Source organism: Drosophila rhopaloa, unplaced genomic scaffold, assembly GCF_018152115.1.
Source record: "Drosophila rhopaloa isolate 14029-0021.01 unplaced genomic scaffold, ASM1815211v1 contig_2, whole genome shotgun sequence".
Classification (NCBI taxonomy): Eukaryota; Metazoa; Arthropoda; class Insecta; order Diptera; family Drosophilidae; genus Drosophila; species Drosophila rhopaloa.
In genome coordinates, this window is record NW_025335083.1 from 11,031,236 (window position 1) to 11,052,649 (window position 21,414).

Consider the following 21,414-nt stretch of genomic DNA (forward strand, 5'->3'; position numbering starts at 1 on the left):
GTCAGAGCAACAAAATGCGCACATACGTTTATAAGTGAATATGAATTACCAGTCAACTTCACTTATAACGGATTCGTCGCTTATTAAGTTAATGTTAGCCATATAATCAATTAACTAATAATCATATAAAAAAGGTTTTTTGTTAATAAATATTTTGACTTGAAATTGAAAAGATTTCTATCTTATTTATTAACACAAAAAAAATTTAAGACCTTATTATTAAAAATATAAGATATTTTTAAGCAAAAAACCCAATTATTAAAATCACGTTTTTTAGGCAAGACAATTGTTAATGGATTTTAAACAACTTATTTTTACACAATTGTTAATATTAATCAAAATAATTTTTATAAATAGACCTATTTAAAATATAGTAAGAAAGTAATTTCATGAATTCTGCTTACGTCCAGGATCCTCTGTGATTTTCAATGCGAATGTACTTCAGCAAGGACATAACTTGGTCGTCGGCAGCTTGTGTGCAATGCGTATGCAAGTTGGCTCGTTTCTCCACAGAAGAAGCCACTTGCAGCCGAATGTCATGCTCACACAGATACACACGCACACAGGGACATTTGGGTGTGCAAGTTGTAAGAGGAAGCAGCATCTCATGCCAGTCGATCCTTGAGTTCTCATATAAATCTATAGCAGCTTAAGACCGAGAAATACATACATTCATACGGGTAATGCAGATATATCTTAAGCACTGCTGCACACTTAGACAGCCGAGGCAACTTAAGGGCATTTCATAGCTGAATAGCCACGATTCATCTCCACTTCCATATCCGAACTATCTGTCTGACTGCAAGTGTCTTTTGATTGAAAATAACTGTGTGGAAAAGTTACTAAAGGAAAAGGCGAATAAACCTGAAGGGTAAGAAAATTATTTAACTTGCATTGATTGTAGCAGTACAGATTTTAAAAAATTATTCACATATAGAAAGGCGGAATGGAAGCTATGTACTACTGAAAGGCAGCATTAAAACTTAAATTTAAATTATATATATCAAGAAGGAAAGAAGCTTGAAAATTGTTTACACTCCTTTCCATTTCTTAATGATTGAATAACACAGTAACTTTGTTTTTCAAAATGACAACAGGCTTATAAGTTTCTTTAAAGAAAAACACATTTTCCAAGGTTTTAATATACATTTGCCGATCGTTTGCATGGCAGCAATATGATATAGATGTGCGATTTTTATTAAACCATAATTCTAATAATATGTAAGCTTTAAAAACTGTTGACTGAAATTACTATACCTCTGTTAGAGTATTTAAAAATAATAATATCCCAACGTTAAATAATACGACGTTTAAGTTCAGTCGTATGTAAATAATTTAATGTCAAATTGAGTTCAAACTACAAACTATATTTTATTTATATCTTCATTTTTTACCGATGTTTCAACAGAATCATTATTATAAAATAATATTTATCTACGTCAGATATATTTAGTTGGGTTTGTATAGGTATTCAAATAACTTTTAAATTGGTTTAATAAATTAGTTAATAACTCATAGTTTATTTATTGGAGATATTCAGAATACAAGAATACTGAATACCAGCTCAAAATAAAAACTATAAAAACTAAAAACTCTAATTAAAACTATATGGTATTTTGCTTCATTTCTCGTTGAAATTTTTGTGTTAACCGTTTGTCAATTAGAAATGGAAAACGAACCTAAAACATAAATTTTAAATTTTTAAACAAAAATATATATATTTCAATAAATATGTACATATATTTGAACCATTTAAGATATTGTTACATAAACGCTCACAGTAGCACGGTTAATATCGTAGGCAAGCCAGTTTGACTGAAAAAGGTAGTCACCTCGAGGAACTGGCAAGACATCAGTTACCTGCTTATTGATGGCAGTGGTAGGAAGTTTTTCCACAACAACATCTTCCTGCAAGCAAATCAGAACTGTATCCGGTTTAAAGGTGTAAGAATTCCTACTCACATCAATGGGACAGGAATGATTCATATTGGAGTGGTGTGCGAAAAAGTTATAAATATAATAAGCAATTGGATTAGCTTTGGGGTTTTCAATAAATCTGCAGGCATCAACCGTAACGTTATACATGAAGGGTTTGTAGCCACTATATCGCCTCAGAAATGATACGTTAACCTAAAACGACAACAGTTTAGTGGAAATAAGTATAATTAATTTGGTTTTACCTATAAACAAACCTTAATCTTGGTAACGGGCCTTTGTAGCAACTTCACTCTTAGGGAAAGGTATTTATATGTACGATTAACTGATTTGAGAAAGCAATAGTCAAAGGTGGCGAACTCAGGGTCCAACGGAATGCACTTCACGTTGGTAAACTCAACTTTTGATGCAATCTAGAACGTCGCTTGAGTTAGTTGTAAGTATTTTTCGATTATTTAACAGTTGCTCTTACTTGTTTAATGGAATATATCAGAATTAAAAGTTCAACAAAACGAATCCGTGAACCCATTTTCGACAAGAACGATGCACAGTTTCGATGTCAATGAGTAATAAAATCTTTGTACCATAAACAATAAAATGTTGGCGATAGAAATCAATAGTAATTAAAATTAGCTTAAAAATATTGAAATTTATTTACCAAAACTAAATGACCGTGCTTGTTATATGCTTCAATTCATTTCACTATGATCTTTGTCGGTTACTTTTTTGGTTTTTTAACATGGCATTAATTATACCCTTGCAGAGTGTATTATAATTTTGGTCAAAAGTGTGCAACGCAGTGAAGGAGACATCCCCGACCCTATAAAGTATATATATTCTTGATCAGGATCACCTCCTGAGTTGATATAGCCATGTCCGTCTGTCCGTCTGTCTGTCCGTCTGTCTGTTTCTACGCAAACTAGTCTCTCAGTTTTAAAGCTATCGAATTGAAACTTTGCACACACCCTTCTTTCCTTTGCACGCAGTATATATGTCGGAACGGCCGGGATCGGCCGACTATATCCTATAGCTGCCATATAACTGATTGATCGGAAATACCATAACTTTGGTGTTTGTAAAGTTAGGAAGTTGGAATTTTCTATGGGTTTTATATTTGGCCAATCAATCCGACTTACCAAATTTCATAAGGATCGGCCGACTATATCTTATAGCTGCCATATAACTGATTGATCGAAAATGCCATAACTTTGGTGTTTGTAAAGTTAGGAAGTTTGTAAATTTCGTGCTGATATATTTAATAAATCTTGATTTAAATTTTATATTGATATTTGATTTTGGTTTTCTTCAAATCTTGGCAGTACATACAGTAAATTAAAATGTTTTATCCGCTTGACATTTAATTTCAAGCGCAATTTCAAGAGTACATGCTTAAACTACCATTTTAAAAGCTGGACCCAATGGTGTGCCCCAAAGCACTTCCTACTCCAGAGAAACTAAAACCAAAACTCCAACTGCAGTCCAGTGTGAGCCACAAAGCAACAGAAAATAGTAAAAAGTTATAATTTCAATTTCGGCAACAACCCAGAAACTTTTCGCAGCCCGTTGGTGACTTTTGGCCAAAACAGCAAGCAAATAATTAAATAAGAAAAAAGTCGCCAGGAGAGCCAACAGCTCGAGAAGCCAGAGCTAAATGCTAAACGGGTCTCAAGTGAATCGCGACAAGCAAGCCAAAATGCAAAAAGAGGAATAATAATAATAACAGAAACTGCAATTGCAACTGCAAGGACCAACAATTGCATATGGACTTGTATCCTTTTCGTAGTGCTCCAGGATCCCAGTGAACCTCTTGTCCTGGGCAAAAATCTGACCGTTGCCAGTGGAAGGAACGGAAAAGTTTTTCAATTAAATTTGTTTAGAATTTAACTTGGCAATTGCCCTGAGTCCTTCAACTGCCCCTTGTCCAAAAGGAAGTTGGCAAAGAATCCATTTCGACATGAGCTTGGAGTGGAGCTCAAGAATTGTATAACAGTCAAAATAAGGGACAACAAAAATTAGCAATTAATAATTAATTCATTTACCATTTCATCGAAATGTTTGTTTGCCAATCTGTTGTGTGTGGGCAATTAAAAATTGATAGGTTCATCGTGGCATTAATTGATACTGAACGTGAGTGGCATATCAAAGTGCCTTGTTTCAATTAGGGCTGATTGATGACCAGCCCGTGCATTTCAAAATACATTCCTTGAATGTAAACAAACACGTAATAATACTACCACTTAATTGATAGCATGGCTGTGATTAATGCTAGAATCATTTTTTGAAATATTTTTACCAGAAATAAAGACAATTATATTGTAACCATCTATAAAAATGTTACATCAATGTTTTGTTAAATAAATGTAAAAAGTTAACTTTGATTATCTTTAATTTATTATTTTAGATCCATTATTCTATTTGAGTCGTGTATTTAATATTTTCTTTGTTCCTGCTCATTTTAACATATCAAAGAATTAAAAATTGGACATGTATGCTACGTTTGAATTAATAACACAATAAGGCACAAGTTTAGCCAGCAAAAACGTGTTTTTGGCGATTTGAGATTAATTAAAGTCAATCATTGCCTTTATCATTTCCTCACTTCTTGAATTTTAAAGCCTTATAAGGGCGCTAAATGCATTTTACGTGCTTCTTGAAACGAATTGTGCAGAGCACGGCATTAATAAATTACATGCAATAATTTTAATTGTGTGCCAGTATGTTTGCCATTAACAATTCCCATTGAATTTACATTTTGCAAGCCCAACTTTGTTATATATCCTTGTGTGGGTAATTGGTGGTATTGTCAGCTTGAAGCTTTCGGGCTATGGATTATAATTACTAAATAAATTAAAGCTATGTTGAATTATAAAAAAATATATTTTTTAAAGAATTAAACTACAAAATATAATAATTATAATAAAAAAAATAAACTAATTTTAATGACAAAATATACATATTATCTTTTTGAAATTTAAATATTAATCATATTTTTAACATTCTAAACAGGCAAACAAAAAAATCTCAGCCCGCTTTTACTATATATTTTTAAAAATAGTAATAATAATACTGATAGTTGTTAACATGAAAAGGAAACCCCTTAAAAAAGCATTAAAGTTACAGATATCTTTACCGTCTTTATTCGATATTAAAAACCAGAACTTTTATTATGGAGGGGCTTTTTTCCGAAAGAGTTGCTTTAGCTCCTACTTTAGCCTGCTGTAAATTGATGTAATTAGTAACAAAACTCAAAGGTCAAGCCATAAACAAATTTATTCATTAAAGCTAAAATTTTCTTATAAATTACCCTTTTAATACCACTTTCACTGCCACCTTTCTCATAAATATTTACATATTCTAATGCAAAATTAGACAATGCGTCCCAAAAACTTAACAAAAACGACTAAAGCCCTAAGCGGTTGCCATCCAGTTGATTGGCCAGAAACACCAACAACCACGGGCAGAACGACACCCAAGATATTACAAACAAAATGCAAAAAGACAGAAAAACAACGTTGCAAAAAGTTAACCCAGCAGAAGCGGCAACAGCAAATAAAAAAGTACACAAAAGTGAAGAAGAAAGAAAGAACTTTATGCTAATTTTACTTTTCTTGAACGAAGGCATAACCCATTTTTTCTCTCTGGTTTTCTGAGTTTTTTTTCTTATTTCCATCCAGACCCGCCAGATAAATGGCGCCAACCGAAGCTGCGAAGAAAGTATATAAGTTGAGGTGCGGGAGAAGGCTGAAATGATAATTTCCAACATTGAAGGCCACGTTAAGATGGGACAGGATCCGAGTCGAACGTGACACAAGAAGCGAAAGTGATGGCTCCAGGGATGCAGATTTGAGATGAAAACTTAGTTGACATTAGTTTTGTAACAAAGACAAGAATGTTTTACAAAGATTTGGTTGGTCCAAAAAATAAATAAATATACCGAATTGTAAAATATAAAGATTTGTGGAAAAGAAATATTGAAATTAAATTCAAAATTACACTTTTACAACAACCCTGTTTCAATCATTCATAATGAATGACAAATTATATGACATAAATTAACTAATACATTTTTTTTCCGACACAATATTCAGAATTTCAAAAACTTGCAATAAAAAGAATAAGTTTATATGAGGATGTTATATACAAATTAAAATCAATGTATGCATTTAGGAAATACTTAGAAAATAAAATACTTCTTTTTCATAATAAATAATTTATACAATTTGTTGTATAGTTATAAATTCAAGGATATCTAAATAAAGAATAATTATGTCTTCTGCATTGATGTAACATATCTTGCCCAATCTTATTCTTCCCAAAATGTAATTGCCAGATCAAGTTTAAATTTGGTTCGTAGAGTGAAATTCAAAATGAATAACTAATTAAGGAGCGAGAAAGAGGAGCAAACAAATGCGGCTAATTAACATTTCTGCTCCTTTCTGACACGTCATCAGTCAGTCCTTTAGAGCCTATTCAAACGAAATCCTCAACCATGATATAAAATTAACCTGACGACAGACAAAGCACAGGACGACTGTTCCGTCCAATTGGAGTTGAATTCGAAAACCCGATGGACTCGGTTTGTTTTCACATGCGCTTTAAACGCCGGTTAACAACATGCCAACACAGCAATATGTTGCTGCATCTTTGCTGCCATGTTGCCCCCTTCAGGTTTGAGTGAAAATAGATGACAACATGTTGCATCAATGAACAAGTTGCAGGGGATGGAGGTGAAATGTTAAAGGTAGTTTCCCCTGCAAAGTTGTTCGCTTCACCGCAACATCGAATAAATGTTTCTGCCACATATTTTGTTGCTATCTAATTTTGTATACATGTTGCATGGCATTCCCTGCAAAGTTGCTCGCTTCACCAGCAACATTAAGCAAATGTTTCGTCCACATGTTTTGTTGTAGTCAGACACGCGGCGGGAAAACAGGTGTATTCGATCACTTTCCACGGAAAACTGAGCGCGGCGACCTGCCCCCCACCCCGGGCTCCCCTCGACAACACTTTTTTCTCGTGGAAAATGCGGCGGGACGGAGAATTTCGCGACACACAGATTCCGGTCCACGCAGTGTGACCACCTTTGCGTTTAACGCAAATATAGGCGCTTTCTGGCCACTTTCGCATTTCGTTACGGGTGGACAAGCACCTCCCACAGGTGCTCGCTTCACCAGCAAAAACTAAAATATTAGTCACCAAACTCAAGAATTTGATTATCACAAATGTATCACAAATGATCATTAAACTACCTATTGTACACTCGCCCGATAAGGTTGCTGAAAAACTGATTTGTATTGTTATGATCGTTTACGAGGGAGAACAGTAGATCCTTTCGTTTTCTGGATCTGAGAAACCGCAAAACTTCAACTCTTTTTCCTCTCAAGTGCGTTCATGAGCGCCGTTCGTGAAATTCGTTAACCATATAGCCTAGGACTTAGATCGAAAAAGAACTTCTCCAGAGAAAAAACTGAGAGTGCTACGGTCTTACTGTTAATGAGCTGTGTCTGTTGGGAAACGTTAAAAAAATCGAAAAAACATAAACAGGAAAGGGTCCTTAAGGGATATTATATATATAAATATATATTTTAATTTTTATAAATGTTTGGTTATTTAAAGTTCATTGTGGCAACTTGAAGGGACACTTCAAAAGATTACATTTTTTATCATGGTACTCAGATCGACAACCAGTCGATAACTGGCTAACACTTCGTACTCAGATCAACAACCCAAATACCAGAAAATTACTAAATCTTTTTGTGAGTTTATTATGAAAAGGGCCACTACTTTTAATTTGCAAAAATTAGAAAATAAAACATAATAAACTGTAACGTCTATTAGAACTTTGACCTAAGTTTGTAAATGGCGATTAGGAAAATAATCCCACAGATTCCCATTTCTCGACTTATTTGGATGGTGCATCCGGAAGAAGTCGCTCGTTTTATGCCTTCAATGGAGGCCTCTACAGCCAGGCCCACAACCAACTCCTTGAACACGGATTTGAAGAATCCTCCCTGTTGCGGCACACCATCCACATAGACTTGATTGGCTTTCTCCGTCCTATACCGCGTCAGCAGTTCGTTAGCACGCTGCCGTTCCTGATCAGTAAGATGAATGCGGTCGTAGTACTTCTCATAGAATTCAACCAATTGGGGAATATTTCGGTACTGAGTATTTTTGTCGACTGCGGGATTCCCGTACACTGCGAGCATTTCACGGGCCTTAGCCGTGAATTCGGCATCACTCTGGGCGAGTCCTGTCCCCAAAATGCATCCAAGAACAATCAGAAAGCATCTGGAAATATATAAATCGTAAGTGTCGGGGCTGGCATATTTTCCTTTGGGAAAGCTTACCCCACTTGGATTATGGAACTCATCTCTTTTCTTTATTGCCTTACAAGGTTCGATTGCAACTGAAAAGTACCCCAACATCGCCTTTGTATTTAAAGCTTGCTCAAGCAGCTTCTATCTTTTTTTTTGCTTATAGGGAAGTCAAAGGTGATTCTGGGAAATCAGTTACTGATAATTTTACATACTATAAACTGCCTTTATTTTATAGTCAAGTCAACCATTATCAATTCTTATTTTCACGGAATTTAAGTCTTTGAGACTTATATGTGGTTCATTCGGCCAAAAAAAGGCCTATTTTCATGAATTTTTTCACGCGATACGGTTAATGTCAGATCAATTATTTTATAAGCATATTAAAGTACAACATTTAAATTACGTTTTTATAATTTTTCATAAAAAAAAAATAAATGAGCCGTTCGCAGCAAAACACCGTAGGCGCCTCCAAGAAAAAAGGTTTTGCGGTGAACAGCATAACTCGTTACTGGATCATCAGAAAAAATAAAAAAAAAAATTGTTTATTAGTTAATATGTTTCTAGAGGTAACTACGTTGAGTTTTTTTTATTAAATTTTTCGATTTTTGGTAACACTTAAAAAGTTTGATAAATTTGTTATTATAAAACTAAAAATAATCAGCAAAAAAAAAAAATCGACGTTATTACCTGCGGATTTAGGTACATAAATTATGTGCAACTGCCATAACTTCGGAAGTTTTAGTCAGAAATGTCTTCAAATGTTGTGCATTCAGAAAAAAAATTTTAAAAAAGGGCAAAAAAAAATGTAAATACCATATTTACGATTGCACTTTTATAAGCAATGACCATCGAACCCATTAATTGTTATAATATAAGCGTTTAAATTATCAGTATATGATTTTCCCAGAATTACCTCTTACTTATGTACAAGCAAAACAAGAGCATAGCTATAAATACAAATAATCAGTAGTGCCATTTCAGCTTTAATTCCGCCCTCTATTTGAGATTTCTCCCCCTGGCGGTAAATCGAAGGTCAGGTGGCACCACCTAGTAGTAAAATGACAATTTATGTGGCTCCACCTAGACGGAGACAACGAAATGTCAATCTACCTCTAGGTGGATAGAACTGTTTATAAATTTGCTCTAGGTGGAGCCAACTATTAATTGGGTACGGGGAGGGTCTTGAGTAAGGCAACGCTGGACGTCTTGAGGGTATGATTTCGGTCGTGAGACTTGGGAGCGTTTCCTGCGCTGAGGGTGTCCCAGGGTCGTGGCGGATGTGGGGGAGCAGGGCGCAACTTTCGGGGGTTCTCACGCTGGGGGCCGAGTTAGGAAAATCGAGAAATTGGGGCAAACCGGTAAAGTTCAGTTTGACGGTCTGGCAACACTGTATTTTGCACATGGGTAACACACGCGACGGGAAAACAGGTGTATTCGATCACTTTCCACGGAAAACTGATCGCTGCGACCTGCCCCCACCCCTGGCCCCACTGGACATCACTTTTTTCTCGCAGAAAATGCGGCGGAACGGAGAATTTCGCGACACACAGATTTCAGGTCCAGGCAGTGTGACCACCTTTGGGTTTAACGCAAATATAGGCGCTTTCTGGCCACTTTCGCATGGCGTTACGGGACATTTACCTTTTTTTCCAAGGTGGTCATACAGTTTTGGCGCCGTTGCTCAAAGTTCTTAAGTTACCATACATACTTGTGTTTTTTATATAATGGACCTTTTTATGCTTAAATTCTTTGCCATGTCGCACCTGTGCGCCCAGGTGGACAAGCACCTTCCATAGGTGGATAATCCGCGCCGGCCAAGCGGGATCTTTAAAAACCTGGAAGGCCAACAACCCCTTGCTTCAAGTCCACAGTGGCTATACGGTGGTGGCAGACCAATATCGTCGCCGCGGACATGAAACACGTGCTGCAGCTCCTGCCCAATATAGTTTTCCGGGAGCACAATTCTCACCAGAAGCTGGAGCTGGCCTGGCGCGGGACGAGCCACTTTCCTGGCAGTGCCAAAAGGAGCGTGCGCGGCGAGATCCGCGTGCTCCGGGACGTTGGGAGCCGCCGGTTTGCTATATGCTCGACGCCGTTCGACCTGAGGGAGGCGAACAACGGAGTCCTGGAGACCACCGCCAAAGAGGCCGTTCGAATTAATGGTCAAGGCATTTACGCTGGAGCCAAATCTCAGCGAGCTAGAGGCGCACAAGCTCATGAAGAGATCATCTGCCTTCTCTGCCTGCTGGAGGATTTGGATTTCGACTCCACGGGGTAATTAATATATACATATGTATATGTAGTAATAATATGTAGTACTTAAAAATCTATATGTATGTATGTATGAATGTGTTTTTATGCTTTACAGTTATGAAGATTAGATGCTATTGTCATCTCGCTCTGGCTCGAGAATACAATACATCGCACATTGCAGCTAGCATTTTTCCTGCACAATGGGCCTAATTGGCATATTAACATTGATTTTTGCAATTTGCAATTTGAAGTGTTAACACTTTAAAGGACAATTTGGTAGGCCAAATATATTGCAATAAGGACCACTGTAAGCGACGCATTGAATGCATTTCAGTGGCTGCAAGCTTTTTGACTGCCACTGGCCAGCAAAATGTCCACCCTGCAGCAACGTTGCTATCGCCTCCTCCAAATATTTAAAGAACTAGTTGAATCCCATTTTCGCATTTGAGAAATAAGCCAAGATTGGAGAAAGTGGCTGCCAGGGCTGGCCAGGCAGCTCTAAAAAAAATTGTACAACCAATTTGAAAAGGAAGTGAAAGTGGAGAGGAACTCTTCCAGCAAGGAAGTCGCCGCCGTATTTTCGCTGTAGCAACAGGCTTATGACCTGGTTGCAACGAAGATCTGCAGGTTTAAAGGGAGCGAGCCGGAGGCACTTGTGGACTCCATCCTGGGAGGGGACCGAGCTGGCGACCCGGAAGAAGACCTGAACTTCCTGCCCACCGATGAAGCCTATAGTGTCGTGTCAGACGGCACGAAGCAGAAGGCAAACATCCAGCTAGGGTGAATCTATTCGAGGAGGAGACGCCGACCAAGCGGACTAAGATGAGCTCTTTCTAATGCAGCCTTTGCCTCGAAAAGTGCAGCTCGTCTGTGGCTCTTTATGAGCACCGACTGGGGTGTTTCTTTGAGAAGTACAACCACGAGTGCGGATGCGGCCGCCTAACGGTGTTGCCTTCGCAGATGGCTGGCCACCGGCGATCCTGCGGACTTGGGAGCAACCTCATGGTGAAAGTTACGGGCGAAAGCACCGGGTAGCATTATAATATATAATAAATTTATTTTATATAATAAAACAACAATAACACCGAATATTTGCGGCTGCACTTGTCGCTCTCACTGTGCTTTATTAGCTTATGGGGAATGCGGCAGATTGAGCGAAATGGTTATATATGTATGGGACACACAATGTCCATTTTTCAGATGCGTCTCAATTTAATTTCACATTAAATTCCACAATTAAAAATTTAGTCATAATAAAAAAATACTAAATAAAAAAAATTTTTAATATAAATTGTTAAATATAAATTGTATTGCTGCAGTGCGCTGAATTGTTTAAGAACCAGGATCGTTTCCGTCCTCTTTTCGCCCAGAGCTTAGCCATCTGCAAAGCTGCAAAAAACGTGGAAGCCGAGTAGACGGGATTATCATATTTTTTATACATTTTTAGCATTTCTCCGAGGCCAAATTTCCCGACTTTAAAACTGCCTTCTAGCTGCTGCAGTCCAGGCCCGTGTAGCAGTTTTTCCTGGCCTGCAAAGAATTGTTTGAAAAGGAGATAATGTTTAAATAAGGTTCATAAGAATCTATTATTGTTATAATAAATGTACATACCCATTGAGGCACTTACCTTTGGGGGAAATGCGGATTTGCCCAACACATTTTGCACTTTATTGTCGAGTGTGCTTTGCATTATCTTTTGTCTAGACTCTAGATCCTGCGACCAAAAACCCCAAAAAATTGCTTTCAACAGAGTTTACGAAAAGAAATGTGCTAAATCTTTTTGTCAGTTTATTATGAAATGGTCCATTACCTTCAATTTGCAAAAATTAGAAAATAAAACATTATAAACTGTAACGTCTATTAGAACTTTGACCTAAGTTTGTAAATGGCGATTAAGAAAATAATCCCAAGGATTCCCATTTCTCGACTTATTTGGATGGTGCTTCCGGAAGACGACGCTCTCTTTAAGACTTCTCCGGCGGCCGATACAGCCAGGCCCACAGCTATTTCCGTTAACACGGTTCTGCGGAATCCTCCCTGTGCCGGCACACCATCCACATAGACTTGATTGGCTTTTTCCGTCCTATACCGCGTCAGCAGCTCGTTGGCACGCTGCCGTTCCTGATCAGTAAGATGAATGCGGTCGTAGTACTTCTCATAGAATTCAACCAATTGGGGAAGATTTCGGTACTGAGTATTTTGGTCGACTGCGGGATTACCGTACACTGCGAGCATTTCACGGGCCTTAGCTGTGAATTCGGCATCACTCTGGGCGAGTCCTGTCCCCAAAATGCATCCAAGAACAATCAGAAAGCATCTGAAAATATATATACATAATTCGTAAATGTCAGGGCTGGTATATTTTCTTTTGGGAAAGCTTACCCCACTTGAATTATGGAACTCATATCTTTTCTTTATTGCCTTACGAGGTTCGATTGCAACTGAAAAGTACCCCAACATCGCCTTTGTATTTATAGCTTGCTCAAGCAGCTTCTATCATTTCTTTTGCTTATAGGGAAGTCAAAGGTGATTCTGGGAAATCAGTTACTGATAATTTTACATACTATAAACTGCCTTTATTTTATAGTCAAGTCAACCATTATCAATGCTTATTTTCTCGGAATTTAAGTCTTTAAGACGTACATATATGTGTATAACAAACAAATTTAAGTTTTTATTTAAAGTTTTTCCGTTTAGTTAGAGTTTTTACAACTTAAAAAAAAAACAAATTAATCGAATAAAGGGTCATTTTGGTCGGCTGAGGGATTACCGTACACTGCGAGCATTTCACGAGCCCAAGCTGTGAATTCGGCATTACTATGGGTCCTGTCCTCTTTTCTTTATTGGCTTACAAGGTTCGATTGCATTTCAAAAGTACCCCATTATCGCCTTTGTAATTATAGCTTGCTCATGCAGCTTCTATATCATCTTTTGATTATAGGGAAGTCAAAGGTGATTCTGGGTTCAGTTACTGATAACTGAATTTATTTAAAAGGTCATTGCTACTAATATTTTGTCTTAATGCAAACTTGCATTAAGGACTGAAAACGACCAATGTTTATTTACAAGACCTTTAGTATTCTTTAATTTCGATAGTTTATTTTATTAAAAAAAAAATATGGGTCGAAGGAATGAAGAGATATTTTAAGATGAAACCCATTTGTCAGCAGGAATCAAATAGCTCAAAGCTATTTATTAGCAATAAGTTAAGCAACAAGATCACAATAAAAACAATTTGTTCAATACCGAAAGGCAGGCAAAATGGTATGTACTAGTTAGAAAAAGTCGAGTACGTTTGGCATTATCTTGTTACATCCCTAACTGAAATTATAGACCTAGTCGTATGACTAAGCCCAAAAAAATAGCTTTCAAAAGATTATTCAACAGCTTTTTACGATTGCACTTTTATAAGCAATGACCATCGAACCCATTAATTGTTATAATATAAGCGTTTAAATTATCAGTATATGATTTTCCCAGAATTACCTCTGACTTCTGTACAAGAAAACAAGAGCATAGCTATAAATACAAATAATCAGTAGTGCCATTTCAGTTTCAATTCCGCCCTCTATTTGCGATTTCTCCCCCTGGCGGTAAATCGAAGGTCAGGTGGCACCACCTAGTAGTAAAATGACAATTTATGTGGCTCCACCTAGACGGAGACAACGAAATGTCAATCTACCTCTAGGTGGAGCGAACTGTTTATAAATTTGCTCTAGGTGGAGCCAACTATTAATTGGGTACGGGGAGGGTCTTGAGTAAGGCAACGCTGGACGTCTTGAGGGTATGATTTCGGTCGTGAGACTTGGGAGCGTTTCCTGCGCTGAGGGTGTCCCAGGGTCGTGGCGGATGTGGGGGAGCAGGGCGCAACTTTCGGGGGTTCTCACGCTGGGGGCCGAGTTAGGAAAATCGAGAAATTGGGGCAAAACCGGTAAAGTTCAGTTTGACGGTCTGGCAGCACTGTATTTTGCACATGGTTAACACACGCGACGGGAAAACAGGTGTATTCGATCACTTTCCACGGAAAACTGATCACGGCGACCTGCCCCCCACCCCCGGCTCCCCTCGACATCACTTTTTTTCGCGGAAAATGCGGCGGAACGGAGAATTTCGCGACACACAGATTTCAGGTCCAGGCAGTGTGACCACCTTTGGGTTTAACGCAAATATAGGCGCTTTCTGGCCACTTTCGCATGGCGTTACGGGACTTTTTGCTTTTTCTCCCAGGTGGTCATACAGTTTTGGCGCCGTTGTTCAACGTTCTTAAGTTATCATACTTGTGTTTTTTATATTATGGACCTTTTCAGGCTTAAATTCTTTGCCATGCCGCACCTGCGCGCGCAGGTGGACAAGCACCTCCCACAGGTGGATGATCCGCGCTGGCCGGGATCTTAAGAAACCTGGACGGCCTAAAACGGTTAAAGGATCACGGCAGGTGTTTCTACTTGATGGTAGACGTCATACACCTGACTGAGGTGGGTTCCTAGTCTTATAAATATTTTAAGCAGGTCGTTTACACCGAAGTGGTAAGTAGCCTCAAATACCTAAAACTCATGCATATGTATTTAAATATATTTATGTATGCTCTATATAATAGAAAAATACATTTACGGCCATGCAGATCATGGCGGTGTTTGAGCAGGTGCGGGAGGCCATCGCATCAGTGGAGTTGGAAAAGCATTTAATTGCTATTATAGTGGACGATTGCCCCATCAACGCCTTGCTTCAAGTCCACAGTGGCTATACGGTGGTGGCAGACCTGAACCATGCTTTACAGTTATGAAGATTAGATGCTATTGTCATCTCGCTCTGGCTCGAGAATACAATACATCGCACATTGCAGCTAACATTTTTCCTGCACTATGGGCCTAATTGGCATATTAACATTGATTTTTGCAATTTGCAATTTGAAGTGTTAACACTTTAAAGGACAATTTGGTAGGCCAAATATATTGCAATAAGGACCACTGTAAGCGACGCATTGAATGCATTTCAGTGGCTGCAAGCTTTTTGACTGCCACTGGCCAGCAAAATGTCCACCCTGCATCAACGTTGCTATCGCCTCCTCCAAATATTTAAAGAACTAGTTGAATCCCATTTTCGCATTTGAGAAATAAGCCAAGATTGGAGAAAGTGGCTGCCAGGGCTGGCCAGGCAGCTCTAAAAAAATTGTACAACCAATTTGAAAAGGAAGTGAAAGTGGAGAGGAACTCTTCCAGCAAGGAAGTCGCCGCCGTATTTTCGCTGTAGCAACAGGCTTATGATCTGGTTGCAACGAAGATCTGCAGGTTTAAAGGGAGCGAGCCGGAGGCACTTGTGGACTCCATCCTGGGAGGGGACCGAGCTGGCGACCCGGAAGAAGACCTGAACTTCCTGACCACCGATGAAGCCTATAGTGTCGTGTCAGACGGCACGAAGCAGAAGGCAAACATCCAGCTAGGGTGAATCTATTCGAGGAGGAGACGCCGACCAAGCGGACTAAGATGAGCTCTTTCCAATGCAGCCTCGAAAAGTGCAGCTCGTCTGTGGCTCTTTATGAGCACCGACTGGGGTGTTTCTTTGAGAAGTACAACCACGAGTGCGGATGCGGCCGCCTAACGGTGTTGCCTTCGCAGATGGCTGGCCACCGGCGATCCTGCGGACTTGGGAGCAACCTCATGGTGAAAGTTACGGGCGAAAGCACCGGGTAGCATTATAATATATAATAAATTAATTTTATATAATAAAACAACAATAACACCGAATATTTGCGGCTGCACTTGTCGCTCTCACTGTGCTTTTATTAGCTTATGGGGAATGCGGCAGATTGAGCAAAATGGCTATATATTGTAACGATCCTGTTTTGGGAGACGGTATAGCTCGCCGTGGCTAGGGTTTGTGACAGATATTTATATTTTTTCTCTATAGATCGATTTACCTCCCTTTCTCCAATTATGGCCCAGAGTGTTCTGGGTCGTTGGGAGAGATCTACTTGGATTTCTATTGAGATTCGGGAATGTAGGGCATCGTTAGTTTCGGTCTGCCGGGCATCGTTAGGTTCGAACTGCCGTTCTACATCCGTTTCGTTTCCGGGTCGGGAGCCGGAAACGTGACGTCTGGGGGAACTCACTGAGGTGGGCCAGTATTACGTAAACCGGGCCGCCTCAGTGATCACGACTGGGTCTGGACTGATTTTTAGGAAACCAAACCGGGACGCCAGTGATCCTCACCAGGTCGCAGAACCGATTTAAAACCCGAGTTCTTACGGATCCACCACCCATATATTTCTCCCCAGATATTTCTCCTTGTTGCTGATGTTTCCTCGATGATCGACGGAACGCAAATCCCTCATCTGGGGTCTTGCCTCTGCTTATATAGGCCTCGTTGAGTGTGCCCAGAGCGATCGATGTCGAGAATCCCGATATCGATAACTCGTTATCAGTTCACAAATATATCGATGGTAGTCGATTATCGAAGTATCGGTGGAGTTAGTGTGGCCAGTTTATCGTTTTGCGCGTGCGTTTTGAAAGTGCGCGATTATTTGTGACGCTGGGTCGTCACAATATGTATGGGACACACAATGTCCACTTTTCAGATGCGTCTCAATTTAATTTCACATTAAATTCCACAATTAAAAATTTAGTCATAATAAAAAAATAACAAATAAAAAAAATGTTTAATATAAATTTTTAAATATAAATTGTATTGTTTTTAGTAAATAAAAGGCCAATCAATCCGACCAATCATAAGGATCGGCCGACTATATCCTATAGCCGCCATATAACTGAACGAACAAAGAATTAGTTTAAATTCATAGAAAAACATAGATGACGGATCCGTGAAGCAGGTCGTTTACACCGAAGTGGTAAGTAGCCCCAAATACCTAAAACACATGTATTATATTTAATTGTATTGTTTAAGATCGTTTCCGTCCTCTTTTTGCCCAGAGCCTAGCCATCAGCCTTCCCAACTTACATCCGTCGAAGCTGCAAAAAACGTGGAAGCCGAGTAGAAATTGTCGTACCGAGTAGGGATTACCATATTTTTATATTTTCGCGGTTCTTATAACTTGGAATAAAACTAAAAGTGCTCGAATAAATTCAAGCGGAGATCGGGGCTGAATGCCCAAATTATTTTTAGGTCCACCGGGGACCCTATTACGTAGGGCACCGGCTTCGTTTTTATACACGGCGTTGGAGAAAAGCTGGAGTCCAAGCCTCATTGTAACCTGTCAGCCACGGGTACCAGCAACCGACACCAAGAAGGTTCAAACTCGGTGAGTCCGTTCCGGGAGCGTAGAATCCGTGCGTCCCGGGAACCTTTTTCAGAATTGCTTCACTACGCGGCATCCCTCCAGTTCACCTATTCCACACCGTCGAGCGCCTTTTAAAGGGGGCCAAGTGCCTCGGTTCAGATTTATAACTTCGCGATCAGCAGCCAGGGATTGTCTTGCCGAAATTTCTGCGTGGCATACTGCCCGTCGTCTACGTAGGCGTCATAAAATTAGATTTGTAAGTAATTTTTGACACACAAGTAATTTAGCGAGCAAAGAATTGTTTGAAAAGGAGTTAATGTTTAAATAAGGTTCATAAAAATCTATTATTATTTTAATAAAAACTCAAAAAAAAAGCTTTCAAAAGATTGCTCTAACGCTTTTTACGATTGCATTTTTATAAGCAATGACCGTTGAATCCATTAAATTGCTATAATATAAGCATATAAATATTTTATTTTAAATTATCACTATATGACTTTCCCGGAATTACCTCTGACTTCTGTACAACCAAAACAAGAGATAAGCTACAAATACCTTGACGACCAATTGCATGTTGTCATAAGGCAAATTTAAATTATTTCAATTTTGGGCAAACCACGTTCCAGTGACCATTCTGACCTCCGGAAATGACAGTGCCTACTTTGGAGATTTTGGCTCACTATAAACAAATACACAGTATTTCCCCAAACGATAAGCCACTTGCGCAATCATTTATAAATTGCAAACATTTCTAATTTTCAGTTTAGTCTTGAGTAGATTGTGAAACATTTAACTTGTGCAGAATGAAGTCGAGTGTTTTAATTCTGTTTTTGTCATATTGCCTTTTGGAGGAGTCAACTTTTTCAGTTGCTAGGGATTTTCAACAAGAAACTGAAAATCAAGACAGCGAAGATCAGTGCAATTCATATTGTTATTTAACTTTCAAGCCTTTTCTCGACCATTTAGTTGAGTTAAAACAAGCAGCCAATACCAGCGATGAACTAAAAGAAAAAATAAATACGTTGGTACTCTCTAACAAGGACTTGCACATCCAGTTATCAAATGCCGAAGGTCTAGACAGGATTATTAATTTTAAAGATGAACGAATTGAGGAGACAAGTAAACTACTTAAAGACAAAGATGATAAGATTAAAAACCAATTAGATCTGCTCAGGAATAAAGAAGAAACAATTTCGAACTTGCAGAGAGAGCTTGCAATCGCTAAAATACAAATCGAAAATAAAAATAATCTAATTCACATAAACGAAGATCAACTAAAAGACAAAAGTGAACAGATTAAAAACAAAGAAAAACGTATACAACTAAAGGAACAACAAATAAAGGAAAAAGATGAAAATATAAACATTAAAATTACTCAAATCAATGACCAAAGTGCCGACAATATGAAACAAATCGATGAGCTAACGAACCAAGTAAAGTCCCTTTCGGAAAAGCTAACTGAGAAAACTGAACTGCTTTTAAAAGGCAGCCGAATGGATTGTCCAAGAGAAGGTCCAACTGGCATTTACAACATAAAAATGGGCGGAATAAATGCCTTTGAAGTTCCCTGCAGTTCTAGTGGTTGGATGATAATTCAGAGGCGTATGGACGGATCAAAGGATTTCAATCGAAACTGGGTTGATTACAAAAACGGATTTGGAGACGTTAAACGAGAGTTCTTTATCGGGCTCGAAAAGTTGCATCAAATGACGGAGGCACAACCATATGAACTTTACATCCACCTTCGGGATATAAATGGAACCAGCCGCTACGCAAAGTACGATAATTTCAAAGTTGGGAGTGAGATGGAGGGATATGAACTGACAACGATAGGGAATTATTCTGGTACAGCTGGAGACTCCCTAAAATACCATGAGAAATCAAAGTTCAGCACACATGATCGGGATAATGACTCTCACCGTGAAAACTGCGCTAGGTTGAATAATGGTGGTTGGTGGTATAAGTCATGTGCTCACAGGTATATACATAAATTAAAAATTATTTGTAGAATTTGTTTAATATAAACATTTAATTTTGCAGTTCACTCAATGGGAAATATTATAAAAACGGTAAGAAAGAAGCCCAAGGAAAATACGGAATTTTTTGGGGTACTTGGAAAGAATACGACTACACAATCTCTCTTACCTATATCGAAATGATGATACGGCCTAAAAACATTTGAGTTAAAAATTTTCATTATACTGAAGCAGAGACTTTTTACAAGATGAAGCCAGGACAAAAGAACATACAAATTATAAATAAACCCTTTCTAAATCAGCAAAAGAATAAATGATATTACAGAAATTCATCAAACCACTTGATCCAATTCTTCGGTTACCGCCTATTTAATATTTATTTATCAAGTTGCTGCTAGTTAAAGGGAAAGCAGGGTTAATTGTTAATATGCATATGATATGATAAGACCGGTTGCGACATGGTATAGTCGCCATCAATTACCAGCAAGGTGCTGTCCTCGTCACTGGAGGACACCACCGGCATCTTAAAGAGGTCTTGAACAGGAGTTAGGATAGCTTCCGGCTGGATCAGGCCACTGTCCTTGTCGTTAAAATGTTTCACAAACTTGATGGTGTTTTTTCCAAATCGCCTGCCATCCTGTGGTATATATAAATATTATAGAATGTTTATGAAAATTGGTTCGATATTTGATAATACGTACACTAAAATAATCAGCAAGGGAAGGGTGGTACTGGGATAAATATTAGGAAGGTTATATTTATACCCGTTACTCGTAGAGTAAAAGGGTATATTGTATTCGTGCAAAAGTATGTAACAGCTAGAAGGAAGCGTTTCCGACCCTATAAAGTATATATATTCTTGATCAGGGTCACTAGCCGAGTCGATATAGCCATGTCCGTCTGTCCGTCTGTCCGTCTGTCCGTCTGTCTGTCCGTCTGTCTGTCTGTCTGTCCGTATGAACGCTGAGATCTCGGAAATTATAAAAGCTAGAAGATTGGCATTTTGCATGCAGATTCTAGGAGTTCCTACGCAGCGCAAGTTTGTTTCAAAAAGGTGCCACGCCCCCTTTAACGCCCACAATCGCTTATATACGATTTTAAAAATTTAAATATTTCGGAAAAGTAAAAATGCAGTTTTATTGTGTTTATTAATACCTATCGAAATGTAGAAGAAATTTTTCAAATCGGACCATTCGTTAAAAAGTTATGCGTGATCAAAGTTTCTATCTCCATCTCCCTCGCACTCCCTTTACCTGAGTAACGGGTATCTGATATTCGGGGCACCCGACTATAGCGTTCTCTCTTGTTTAGAAACTATTTTCAAGCTGTTAGGCGCCAATTGTTTAAATATCGAATAACTATCGATAATTCTCTATGGTAAGTGTCTTGGAAATGCTGACGTGTGCAACGAATTTTAATTCTAAGTGACTGAGGATAGGAATTGATTAAAACTTTCCTCAAAGTTAGTTCGATTGCTTAGCTATTTTTTAAAATATTTCTTGTCTTGGCAGAGCTGTGAGGAGCGTAGGAATTTTAAAAGTTAACGTCGATTGGTATAAGTTGGTTCATGCCATGGCTGACGAATTGGTTCAAGTAATGGAGTGGGCGGCACTTTTATATCTTTTTTAATATTTTACTAATTAAACCAGGCTATTAAGCGTTAATTAAAGATTCTTGTCAGAAAGATTCATAAAAA

The 21,414-nt window shown here is 38.5% G+C and overlaps 3 protein-coding genes across 3 annotated transcripts; 1 reads left to right on the plus strand and 2 right to left on the minus strand.

The window, feature by feature from the left end:
• Positions 1-1,752: 1,752 nt before the first annotated feature.
• LOC108049994 lies at positions 1,753-8,347 on the minus strand. Its single transcript, XM_044460075.1, has 6 exons — positions 8,286-8,347; positions 7,783-8,226; positions 5,095-5,110; positions 2,193-2,348; positions 1,963-2,130; positions 1,753-1,908 (listed from the first exon to the last, which is right to left on the minus strand). Exons 1-6 carry the CDS (start codon positions 8,306-8,308, stop codon positions 1,753-1,755), a joined length of 963 nt encoding a protein of 320 aa, XP_044316010.1. The 5' UTR covers positions 8,309-8,347.
• Positions 8,348-12,274: 3,927 nt separating this feature from the next.
• LOC108044292 (protein Turandot E-like) lies at positions 12,275-12,977 on the minus strand. The gene is made up of 2 exons (XM_017123255.2): positions 12,891-12,977; positions 12,275-12,825 (listed from the first exon to the last, which is right to left on the minus strand). Exons 1-2 carry the CDS (start codon positions 12,911-12,913, stop codon positions 12,369-12,371), a joined length of 480 nt encoding a protein of 159 aa, XP_016978744.1. The 5' UTR covers positions 12,914-12,977; the 3' UTR covers positions 12,275-12,368.
• Positions 12,978-18,530: 5,553 nt separating this feature from the next.
• LOC108041918 (fibrinogen-like protein 1) lies at positions 18,531-20,063 on the plus strand. Its single transcript, XM_017119979.2, has 2 exons — positions 18,531-19,720; positions 19,783-20,063. The coding sequence occupies exons 1-2, from the start codon at positions 18,546-18,548 to the stop codon at positions 19,922-19,924; spliced, it is 1,317 nt and encodes a 438-aa protein (XP_016975468.2). The 5' UTR covers positions 18,531-18,545; the 3' UTR covers positions 19,925-20,063.
• Positions 20,064-21,414: the final 1,351 nt, after the last annotated feature.